At 46.2% G+C, this 12,603-nt stretch overlaps 1 protein-coding gene across 1 annotated transcript in view; it reads right to left on the bottom strand.

The window, feature by feature from the left end:
- LOC121445131 (uncharacterized protein KIAA2012 homolog) overlaps nt 1–12,603 on the bottom strand; it is a 95,800-nt gene that overhangs the window by 61,829 nt on the left and 21,368 nt on the right. Inside the window, exons 7-10 of the mRNA XM_041647139.1 lie at nt 10,812–10,954; nt 6,406–6,574; nt 4,499–4,645; nt 954–1,103 (exon numbers count right to left, since the gene is read on the bottom strand). Coding sequence (XP_041503073.1) covers nt 954–1,103; nt 4,499–4,645; nt 6,406–6,574; nt 10,812–10,954 — 609 coding nt within the window. The remainder of the gene's footprint in view (nt 1–953; nt 1,104–4,498; nt 4,646–6,405; nt 6,575–10,811; nt 10,955–12,603) is intronic.

The following is a 12,603-nucleotide window of genomic DNA, read 5'->3' as shown; positions in this document are numbered from 1 at the left end:
TGTGGTGCTCCCCAGAGGAGAACATGGCCCAAAGCTCTGTGGGAGGAGGGAAGGAAGGCTCTGAGGAGCGTGGGCTGCATTTAAAAAGCAGATTAAGATTTATTATTTATTGGTTTTATTTTATGTGTATGAGTGTTTTGCCTACATGTATGCATATATGCTATGTGCATGCCTGGTGCCTGAGGAGGCCAGGAGAGGGTTCCAGATCCCCTGGAACTGGGGTTACAGACACTTGGGTGCTGGGAACAGGCCAGGAATCCCCTGAAAGAGCAAATGCTCTTAATCCCTGAGCTGACTCTTCAGTCTCTCAGCTGTATCTCTTTGATGACTGACTGTCAGTTTCCAGGACGGCTCCTCTTGAGATTTTTAGGGTAATTCAGACTCTTGGCAACATTTGCTTCCTGCACTGCCTTGTTCTAAGCCCTGTCCCTGCTGCCCCTGCACTGTCTTGCGGTGTTGCATTTGATCTCGGTCACTCCTTGACTGCCGGTGTCTATGTGGGGCTCAGTCACAGAGGACATGGTTTGCCCTGCCTCACCCTACAGTAGGAAGGCAGCATCTTTTCCCTCCTGGGAACAGGCCTCAAGTCCGCCCTGGCCTGGAGGGTGATTTCCCTCTGGAAGCTTTATCTACCGTCAGGTCCACAGGTTCCTGTGCCCAGGGAGGGTTCTGGCTGCAGCAGTGTTAAGTATGTCTACTGAACCCAGGTGTGTGCGGCACAGGAGTTCAGGGAGCCATGTCATCACGTGTGACTGCCGGAGGGAGGAAACAGGTCGCTGGTGTATATTGGTGCAGCAAACTCTCCAAACAAGTCAGATTCTTTAGGGGGACGGCCGAACATTTATTTCACCAATACAACTGGGAATACCACCATTTCCCCTTTTGATGGGGAATCTAGACAGGAGCCACAGAAAAGAATGGGGTACAGTTTCCACACACCCCAGAATGATTACCTGTTTTTTCTGGCAGTGCTCTCTCTCTTGGGCCACCTGAGGTCCTGGGGCTGTCCATGTCCCTCTGGACCTTTGAACTTTTGCGTTCTTTAATTGGGAGTAGGAGACCCACTGGTTGGTCCTCGCTCTGGACCAGGATATCACCATCTCCTAAAGCAAAAGGGGACACTCATGAGTGTAAAAGCTCTGGAATCGGGAAGACCAGTTCGTGGCTTTTCTGGCTTAGTTGATAGTTGCTGGTGTCGGGGATAATGGTTTTGTTTGTTTCCAGCTCTGTTTCTCCTTTCCAGACCTGCTCCAGGGAAGGGAGCTGAAGAGTGAAATTGCTCTTGGTGAGAACAGGAGCCCTTCCTCGAGGGGAGGAGTAGGGAAGTGGTAGCTGTGACTCTTTCATAGATGGGACCCAGAGATGGGGACAAGCCCAAGAGACTGCAGACTCCCTAGTCTGAAGGCTCAGGGGATTTTGATTATAAGATAACAGTTTTCTTTCCTTTTGAGACAGTATCTGATTGTGTAGCCCAGTCTGGCCTTAAAGTGTGGTCTCTCTGCCTCAGTTTCCCAAATGCTGGGATCACAGGCCTATGCTACCCTACCCAGCTGGATTCAGATTTCTGATGACAAAACCAATGATCACATTCCCTTCTCAAGCTATATTGTGAACAAAGTACAGATGTATTGATTCAGGATAGACTGGATACCCGTATATAGCATGAAATATAATTGCTTTTAATAAAAACATGGCATCACATATTAGGGGGTGAAAGCTGAGAGATCAGAGAAGCAGAGCAGCTGGCCACTAGAGAGACATTTTACCTCTATCGAATCCTCAGACCAAAAGGGCGATCCTGTCTTCAGACTGCATCTCCAGACTGCACTGAGCTCTTGTCTCCTTCCGCCTTATATTCCTCTCTCTGCCTAAACACATCACTCCTGTCTCCACCTCCCTAGTGCTGGGATTAAAGGTGCGGCACTTTAATCCTGAATACTGCGAATAAAGGTTTGGCCACCACTGCCTGGCCTCTAGTGGCTTAGCTCTGCACTCTGATCTTCAGGCAAGCTTTATTTGTTAAAAACACAAAGTATCACTACACTCATATCCTCACTATGTCCCTTATATAAAGTGGCATTTAGCATTTACTCATAATCTACATGAGTCCCCTTGTATTCTTGTCTCTAGGTTCCTTATAATATCTGATACAATGTAAATGCCATGCAAATAGTTGTTATATTGTACTGTTTAGGGGAGAATAGCAAAAAAATAAAAATAGAGTGGGTGTTTAGTACAGTTGATTCCCCCCCGCAAATACTTTTGATTTGTAGGTGGTTGAATCTGTGGATGCAGAGTAAACATATTGATTTGGAGGGCCAACTATACCACCCTCCAGATGGTAGACAGAAGGTCACAGGACTGATTGAAAACATACTCCAGAAAGTATGTTTTAACCCTTCATCTCTGTTCTCTCTTCTCCACTGCAGTATGGACTGCTCTCTGGGGTGACAGGACCTGGGACCACACCTGCAAAAGCTTGGTTTGTCTGTTAGAGATGATGACAGTCTTTTTTTCATATTTGATACATTGTTGCACTTAGGCTTAAAAGTTGGCTTCATGTGAAATCTCAAAATTTCACAGGGTATTTATTAATTATAAAAAGAAGAAGTACTTTTCCCCTCCTTCCTTAGGCAGGGTCTCTCTACATAGCCCTGGTTGTCCTGGAACTCACTATGTAGACCAGGCTCGCTGTGGGACAATGGTCTCGTACCCTGTAAAGATTTGTTACTTGTATTTTAATGAAACACGATTATCCAGCAGCTAGGCAGGAAGTAGAGGTGGGGCAATGAGAGCAGGAGAATTCTGGGAAGAGGAAAGAGTCAGTCTGCAGGCGTCACCGAGATACAGAGGAAGCAAGATGAGACTGACTGTCTGATAAAAGGGACCAAGTCACGTGGCTAACACAGATAAGAATTATGAGTTAATGTAAGATGTAAGAGTTAATAAGAACTAACTGAGTAATAGGCCAACCAGTTTATAATTAATGTAGACCTCTGTGTGTTTCGTTGGGACTTAACGACTACGGGAGTGGGCAGGACAGAAACCTCTGTCAACAAATGGGCGCCAATTTGTTGTAGCAAGCCACTTGTTTGTTCCTTGACTGCTTAGCCCCAAAATAACCACATAGAAACTGTATCAATTAAATCACTGCTTGGCCCATTAGCTCTAGCTTCTTATTGGCTAACTCTTACATCTTAATTTAACCCATTTCTATTAAGCTCTGTATCGCCACATGGCTGTGGGTTACCAAATAATGTTCCATCCAGTGTCTATCTCTGGCAGGGCTACATGGCTTCTCACTGACTCTGACTTCTTTCTCAGCATTCAGTTTAGTTTTCCCTGCCTAGCGAAGTTCTGCCTTGCTACAGGCCAAAGCAGTTTCTTTATTCATTAACCAATAAAAGCAACACATAGACAGAAGGACCTCCCACACCATTGCTGGCCTTGAACTCATAGGGATCCGCCTACCTGCCTTTGCCACCCAAGTGGGTTTAGAGGTGTAAGCCACCATTCCTGACAGTATTTTCACAGTGGAAAAATCTGGCAGACACCATCTTCGACCAAATACAGTTTGTGTCACTTCCTATGGAACACGCTGTCACTGATGTCATAAGAACTAACTCGGAAACCTGATGTACCCATGAGCAACTGGGTGTTCTAGCACTCGTGAGATAGAACAGGAGGATCAATAATAGAATGGGAGGATCAATAATAGAACAGAAGGATCAGTAGTTCAAGGTCACCCTCAGATACACAGTGAGTTTGGAGAGATAGAACAGGAGGATCAACAGTTCAAGGTCATCCTCAGATACACAGTGAGTTTGGAGACAGCTTGGGCAATATTTCTACGTGAGATTCCATCTCAAAAAACCAAACCAAGTTTGGCGGTGGTTGGTGTACACATCTTTAATCCCAGCACTTGGGACGCAGAGGCAGGTGGATCTTTGAGTTTAAGGCTGGCTTGGTCTACAGAGCTAGTTCCAGGACAGCCAGGGCTACACGGAGAAACCCTGTTTTAATAAACCAAACCAAAACCAAACCAACCAACTAAACAAACAGAACACCACAAACAACAACAACAACAAAATCCCAAACCAAGCCAAACTTAAACTCAACTATGTCAGCAACAACAACAATCCACAGGACAGGACAAAACCATGCCAAGACAATTCTTAGAGGTTAAAAGACCCTGAAGACAGGTGAGAACTAAATGCTACACATGGTCAGGTTAGCTCTGTTTTACCAGTGTAACCAGAAAATATTATGGAGAGCTGATTCAGCGAGTAAGTAATTTGCAAGCTAGATGCTGTTAGTTGTGTTGAAGCTCGTGGGGTTAAGGCAGTGACTTGCCAGGAAAAAACAGCCGTCTTCAAGAGGCTGGGGGTGAACTAACCTCCCCGAAAGATTTTCTCTCTGTGGAGGACCCTCCTGTGTCTTGTCTTGTCTCCTTTTAGAGTGAGGTTCCTGTGAGGTGCTGGAGGGAGAAAGGAACTACCTTGAGGTGAGGGTGTGTCCTGGCCACTGGCCACTGGGAGATGCACAGTTATCCCCCTGGGCCTTTCTAAGTACAGATGCTTCAGCTGAGGCTGCCATAAAGTTGTGGCTTCTTCTGGTTCTGGATCGGAGTCAGGGTGCTGAGCACCTAGAAGGCAAAGAAAAGTAAGTTGTTTCTGGCACGAGCCTTGTCTTTGTGGAGACCCATCTCTTCCTTGCTTGCATGATGGGGTTTGGGTAAATCTGTATCCATTCTGTGACTCCAGGGTTGACCATGTGATTGAGCTTGGATTATAAAAGGACTACATTATCTTAGCCACAGTGATTGGTTCCAGGGAAGGGCCACAGCCCAAGCCAGACTGCCCCTCCCTCCCCTCATCTTCCCCTCCCTCCCTTCCTCTCTCCATCTTTGGGTGATGCTGAGGAGGGACACATTCCCCAAGAAATTCAACAAAATAATCTCCTGTAAAATTTCCAGAAGTTGATACTCTATAAGAAATCGGAAGTAATTTCTGTTGAAGTTTCTAGAAGCTCCGAGTCCCTTAAAATGGGGGTTATTTTTTGTCCCAAAGTGACCAGTGAGATCCCAGGAGCAAGAATCCCTGTTAAGCAAGGTCACAGCCAAACAGCTTAGTTAGGGAATTTCCCCTATGGCATGGGCCGGCACGGGAGTGGGGACTCTCGAGTCTCCTCCTCTGGGTGCCTACTTCAGTTAGACCTGTTCTCCTAGATCATGTTCTCACAGAGATCCTCTTAGAAAGAACAGAAGCCTTTTCCTGACAGAGACTGTTGAGATTGTATTTTAGATAATGAAATAATTTTAAAAATCAAAAGGATTAGCCGGCGGTGGTGGCGCATGCCTTTAATCCCAGCACTTGGGAGGCAGAGACAGGTGGATCTCTGTGAGTTTGAGGCCAGCCTGGTTGACAGAGCTAGTTCCAGGACAGGCTCCACAGCTACTGGGAAACACTGTCTTGAAAAAAATCAAAAAACAAAAATAAAAAAGGAGACTCTTTTGGGCAAATTTTTTCTTTTTATAAAACAAAGGTCCAAATAGCCAATAATTGCTTTTAGTTTGGTTGCTAGGTAATTCAGTTAAATAAATCTAATGTTTAACCTAAAGCCTTAACTTCATCCAAGTTGTCTGATAATATCCATCTCTCTGATCTTTTTAATCAAGCTTTTTGTCCCGGGTAGTTTTATGTCATCTTGACACAAGCTAGAGTCATCTGAAAGGAAGGACCCTCAACTGAGAAGATGTCTCCATGAGATCAGGCTGTAGGGCATTTTCTTAATTAGTGATCAATGGGGGAGGGCCCAGCCCCTGTTGGGTGGTGCCATTGCTGGGCTGCTAGTCCTGGATTCTATAACAAATCAGACTGAGCAAGCCATTGGGAGCAAGTCAGTAAGCAGCTCTCCTCCATGGCCGCTGCAGCAGCTCCTGCCTGCAGGTTGCTGCCCTGTTTGCCCTGCCTTGCTTTCTCCTCAATGGAGGAAATGTGACTGGGTATGTGAGCAATAGAAACCCTTTCCTCTCCAAATTGCTTTTGGTGGTGGTGTTTTGCCATAGTAATCCTCAAGTAGGACAATTTCCCCCCATTTCCATTTTTAGTTGCTTATTTTTGGTATTACATAATTCTTTTGTAAGCTTCCAGAGCATTTATACTATCTAAGGCATACATAAATAAGGAGTTATTTATGTATCTGTCTGTCTTCTTTTCCTAATTTAGAAGCATGAAAGGCTCAGCATATACAACTGAATCCGGTATGGATTTTCCTTTGTTTCCTCTTTTTCTGAGAAGGAACTCAGCCACCACTTCTGTAAAGGTTGGACCGGCAGGGATCCTGACTTCTAACCCTTTCTGACTTGACCAAGTTCCTCAGAAGTGTCGTCAGCAGGGGACCTACCTCTCCTGCAGGCCTTTTCTTTGGGGGCCCGTGGGGCATGAAAATGAATCTCCATTGGGATAATGAAGAGCTCCATTGGGGGTTCATTGGTTTTAAAACGGCTCCTCAGGGGGTTGAAGACTCTGGGTGATTCTTCTGAAATAGGAGGTAATTTCAGAGCCTTTGGCGCCTGGAGAAAGTTGAAACACAAAACCAAAGTGACCGGTATCAGAACTGCTGTCTGCGGAGGGCCGAATGATGCTGTACCTGTGTTTCTTGTACAAATAGACCCTAAAAGAGCAAAGGTCATGGATGGGCTGGGAGTTGGTGCTGATTGCTCTGGTGTGTGTTGCGAGTGTTGCCTTGATGTCTCCAGGGAGCTCCGAGTATGTACTGCCTGCCTGACTCTTCTGAGTTTCATCCAGACTTGTAATTCCAGCCCATGGGAAGTGGAGGCAGGAGGATCAGGAGTTCGAGATCCTACAGTCAAACAGCAAATTCAAAGCCAGCCTGGGCTGCCCCAAACTTTCCTCTCCCTACCATAAAAACCTTTAAGAGAGTAATAGTCTCTGTTGTGACGAGGGAGAACGGTGTGGGTTGAAGTGTCATGGCTGGGACTTCTGCATACTGACGTTGTTAAGAGGATAAGCGGAAGGAACAAGGAGCAGAACACTATTCAACCTCAGGTGAGAAGAGAGAAGGGGCCCAGAATGGGACTGGTTTCCCTTGGTAACAGCTTCTTCCTCTCCTCCTCCTCCTCCTCCTTCTCATCCTCTTCTTTTTGTTGTTCTCTTGTTTTGTTTTTCAAGACAGGGTTTCTCTGTGTAGTCTTGGCTACCTTAGAATCACTCTGTAGACCAGGCTGGCTTTGAACTCACAGAGATCCGCCTGCCTCTGCCTCCTGAGTGCTGGGATTAATTAAAGGTGTGCACCACTTCTGCTGGATGTCTTTTGGTAACTTTTTTTTTTACATCCCAAACTTTCCCCTCCTTTCTCTCCTCGCAGTCGTGTGTGTGTGTGTGTGTGTGTGCCTATCCGTTCCTCTGTTTCCCTTCAGAAAAGGGCAGACCTCCCATGATATCAGCCAGCCATGGTATAACATGTTGCAGCGACACTAGGCCCCTCCTCTCCTGTTAAGACTGGATGGGGTAATCCTGTAGGAGTAATGGGGGCTCTTTTTTTGGTAGTGGAGTCAGAGGCAGCCCCCGCTCCCACTGTTAGGTGTCTAACAGGGGGCCAAGGTACACAATTGTAACATATATGTAGAGGGCCTAGGTCAGTCCCCTGCAGGCTCTCTGGTTGTCCGTTCAGTCTCTGTGAACTCCGATGAGCCCGGGTTAGTTGATTCTGTGGATTTTCTTGTGGTATCCTTGACCTCACTGGCTCCTACAATCTTTCCTCCCCGTCCTCCACAGGATTTCCCCAGCTCCCTTTAGTAAGGTCTAAGCCTCCATTTCTTCCTTAAAATAAGAGGAAGAAGTCTTACCACCCATGCTGCAAAGTTGGGAGATATAAATGAATTAATATGTGTAGTCACAGTAGTGTTTGGAATGTGGATTGTTTTTATGACTTGTGCAGTGTGTATGTGTGTGTGTGTGTATGTGTGTGGTATGTCTGTATGTATGGTGTGTGTGTGTATATGGATTGTGGTGTGTGTGTGTGTGTGTGGTAAGTCTGCATGTATGTGTGTGTGAGGTCTTTGTGTGTGCTGTACGGTATGTCTGTATGTATGGTGTATCTGTGTCTGTGGTGGTGTATGTGTGAGTGTTGATGAGGGTGGAGCTTGGTGCATGTTAGACAAACACCTTACTACTGAGTTGCCTTCCCAGCCTCTGTTTCACTGTGTAATCCAGGCTGGCTTTGAACTCACAACTCTCCGGCCTTTACCTTGTGAATGGCCTCGCCACACTTGGAATCTAAGCTATTTGCTAGAGAATGGATTTCTTCCTGTTAGCGTTTAGCACTCAGTTTGGCCCCTAGCAGAAAAATCTCAGCCTCTGATCATGTTGTCACATGATCACAGTTAAAGAGTCATCGTGCCAGCTTCAACGACTCATTTGGCTTGGCTTCTACTTCCTACTCTCAAATACACACACGCACACACACACACACACACACACACTCACAACCATATGTATAATATTACCTCCAGTTCCAGTCATTCAGAATTTGCAGAACACTTCACTTTTTGTTTGCAACATTTTAGCATATGAATTTACTGCTCTGAGATGTGTGGGTTCTAGTTTTCAGAGGAAGAAAAAAAATAAAGATTTTCTGTTTTTCCCCAGTGCTTAAAAGGAAAAAAAGAATCAGGAATCAGAAGCACACATAAGCATCCTACATGTTTGGGGCTGATTGAGGAAGGAAATTCTATCCAATTTGTGCAGAGTAATATTTATAATTTTGAAACATTAATAAAATGATTAGCCAAACGCACACACAAGATCTCTGTTCCTAGAGACCCTCCCCGCACAGGTGCTGCCCACCAACGGCCCTGCTTTGAATACGGACCTTGTGGGTTCTGTTTCACAAGGGTCGCATTGAGAAAGCCGTGTGGGAACTCAGACTTCTTGTGTGAGGGACGGCTGAAGAAGCCAAGCCTTAATTTCTTTATTCTAATTAGAAATTGACACAGGGTTTTAACACAGTGGAAAATGTTGCTTTCCTGTGTTGAACGAGTGCCGGGGACTCAAAGGCATCCCTTTCCTCTGAGCCTGGCTCAGGTCAGGGCTGGCTAGGTGTGAGAGCTTAGGGCCCGTGTTGATCCCGTGGTGATGCAGGAGTTCAGGTTTGCTCTTTACTCCTGGCCCGACGGAACCTGGGAGACGGCTGAGACTCAGGACCACCCAGAGTCCTAAGCAGAATGAAAACAACAGCCCTTACTGGTATCAGCATTGCCTAAATTGTGTACAGTCCTTCAGAGACACCTTCAGATGGTAGTGGCCTGTCCGTATTCACACAGCCGCTAGGGGGCAGAACATTTTGGAGTTTATCTACCATTGATGCTTCCCAAATGCCAACGTCTCACACAGAATCGTGAGGGAGGGTCAGGTCAGAGATGGCCAGAGTCATCTTTTCTTTCTTTCTTTTTTTTTTTTTTTTTTTTTTTTTGGTTTTTTCGAGACAAGGTTTCTCTGTGGTTTTGGAGCCTGTCCTGGAACTAGCTCTTGTAGACCAGGCTGGTCTCGAACTCACAGAGATCCACCTGCCTCTGCCTCCCGAGTGCTGGGATTACAGGCGTGCGCCACCACCGCCCGGCTCTTTCTTTTTTTTTAATGACGTATTATTTTTATTTCTTGTGCATTGGTATTTACCTCCGTTTGTGTCTGTGTGAAGGTGTCAGAGCCCCTGAAACTGGAGTTAAAGATGGTTGTGAGCCGCTATGTGGATGCTGGGAATTGAACTCTGATCCTGTGGAGGGGCAGTCAGTGCTCTCAACTGCTGAGACATCTCTCTAGCCCTGGCCAGAGTCACCTTACGAAAGAAGGTGTTTTTTTCACTTCTAAAATTTTTATCACACTTGTTTACTGATTTTATACGTGAATGGGCACCTGTTACTGTGCATGTGGATGTCAAAGGACAATTTGTGGGAGTTAGCACTGTAATCCTACTGCGTGAGTCCCGGGAATTGAGTCAGGCTGTCAGGCTTGGTGGCAAGAGTTCTTCAAAGCTGCACTGTCTTGCTGGCCCTATTTTTGACATTTAAAAAAATTTATTTATTTATTATGTATAGAGTATTCTGCCTGCATGTAGGCCTGCAGGTCAGAAGAGGGTGCCAGATCTCATTATAGATGGTCGTGAGCCACCCTGTGTTGCTGGGAACTGAACTCAGGTCCTCTGCAAGAGCAGCCAGTGCTCTTGACCCCTGAGCCATCTCTCCAGCCCTGTTCTTGACTTCTGAAGGAGTTCATACACTTACCAAATTATCCTATATTAGCAAAGGTGACTGAGTGTCAATTGAGTGAAATACCTCAACTCAGTTTCCCTAGCATTTGTAACTGGTAGTGAACCAGCTCTCACAGGCTCAAGTTCTGCCCTTATGTGTTTAGAAAGACTCCCTGTCTCCTCACACGACAGGGTTCTGTTGTTCCTAGGCGTGATGGGGGCTGCCGAATCGCTCAAATTTCCAACAGGAAACTGCCACAGCACCTCACCCCAGCTCCACCTCGTGAGTTCAGAGACATCTCTCTGAGTTATTTAATTTCTAGAATGGGATTTAACACACAGAGACACACACAGACATACACATGTGCACACACACATGCACATACATTTGCACACACACACGCACATACAGATACACACATGTGCATACACACATACACACTTGTTGACACAAAGGCACACACATGCACACACACATACACACAGAGACACACGCACACACATATGCACACACATACGCACACACAGGCACACTCCCCTACCTTTTTTTTCTTTGTTTCCCCGAGAGCTCTTTGTTCTGAGCCCGTGGCAGATGGTATAGGAGGGAGAAGGCACCCTCTAACAGGAGGCTCCTGGGACAAGCAACTGCCTCTGGTCTTGTGGGGTTGCATGTTCCCTTGATTATCTGTACAAACAGGTAGGAATAAAAGTGTGTCAGCTGCAGGTATGGGGTGAACTGCTGAATCTTAACTCTTGTTACTCTTTTCTTTCTTTCTTTTAGAAATTGTTTTGTGTGTGTGTGTGTGTGTATGTGTGTGTGTGTGTCGATACATGCTACATGCCTGCAGAGGCCAGAGGTTATCAGATCCTTTGGAGCTGATTACAGGCAGTTGAGAGAGTCGTGAACCATCCAGTGTGGGTGATGGGAACTGGAATGAGCTCTCTTGGAAGAGCAGGAAGGACTTTTACTATGAAGCCACCTCTCTAGCCCTCAATTTTATGTTTGAGCAGGGGTTTACATATGATAGTCCAGGCTAGCTAGCTGAAACTCACCATGTAATGCAGAGCTGCCTTAAACTGGCGCCCCAGATTCCTGACTGCTGGGTTACAAGTCTATACCGCCATCCCTAACCTGAGTGCTGGGGTTACAAGTCTATACCGCCATCCCTAACCTGAGTGCTGGGTTACAAGTCTATACTGCCATCCCTAACCTGAGTGCTGGGGTTACAAGTCTATTCCACCATCCCTAACCTGAGTGCTGGGTTACAAGTCTATTCCGCCATCCCTAACCTGAGTGCTGGGGTTACAAGTCTATACTGCCATCCCTAACCTGAGTGCTGGGTTACAAGTCTATACTGCCATCCCTAACCTGAGTGCTGGGGTTACAAGTCTATTCCATCATCCCTAACCTGAGTGCTGGGTTACAAGTCTATTCCGCCATCCTTAACCTGAGTGCTGGGTTACAAGTCTATACTGCCATCCCTAACCTGACTGCTGGGTTACAAGTCTATACTGCCATCCCTAACCTGAGTGCTGGGTTACAAGTCTATACTGCCATCCCTAACCTGAGTGCTGGGGTTACAAGTCTATACTGCCATCCCTAACCTGAGTGCTGGGTTACAAGTCTATACTGCCATCCCTAACCTGAGTGCTGGGTTACAAGTCTATTCCGCCATCCCTAACCTGACTGCTGGGTTACAAGTCTATACCGCCATCCCTAACCTGACTGCTGGGTTACAAGTCTATATCGCCATCCTTAGCCTGAGTGCTAGGTTACAAATCTATACCACCATCCCCAACCTGGTGCTCAGATTACAAGTCTACACCGCCATCCCTAACCTGACTGCTGGGTTACAAATCTATACCGCCATCCCTAACCTGAGTGCTCAGATTACAAATCTATACCGCCATCCCCTAACCCGCGAGCCTTTCTATGTATAGGATGAATATATAATCACATGCATATACATGACTAGAAAATAGAAGTTGTATGCAAATTTGACTGATGAGAAGAAAACGAGGGAGAGTGTGGTTTACTGGAATGGCCATGGGACCCTCAGTTTCACTCTCTGGGAGCTTGTGACTGAGTCGGGCGGTGGTGAGAATAATGGTGATAATAACACAAATGTACTGAGAACTGAAAACGGAAAGGAAATCGTGCACTCTGTTTTACATGCGCTAACCCGTGCAATCCCCACGGCAGTCTCAAAGTCGCCTTATCCTCATCCCACAGAGTGGGAAGCAGCCTTACCACCTTAAACAATGTGTCTGAGATCCTAGACTCAGCACTTGAATGGCAGAATTCACGCGGCTAAGCCTAGGCAAAGCGGAGCC

This window comes from Microtus oregoni, unplaced genomic scaffold (assembly GCF_018167655.1).
Source record: "Microtus oregoni isolate MIOR12 unplaced genomic scaffold, Mior012 000160F_ref0000428, whole genome shotgun sequence".
Lineage (NCBI taxonomy): Eukaryota > Metazoa > Chordata > Mammalia > Rodentia > Cricetidae > Microtus > Microtus oregoni.
The sequence above is the reverse complement of the archived record's forward strand: the minus strand, read 5'-3'. Positions and strand labels throughout refer to the sequence as shown.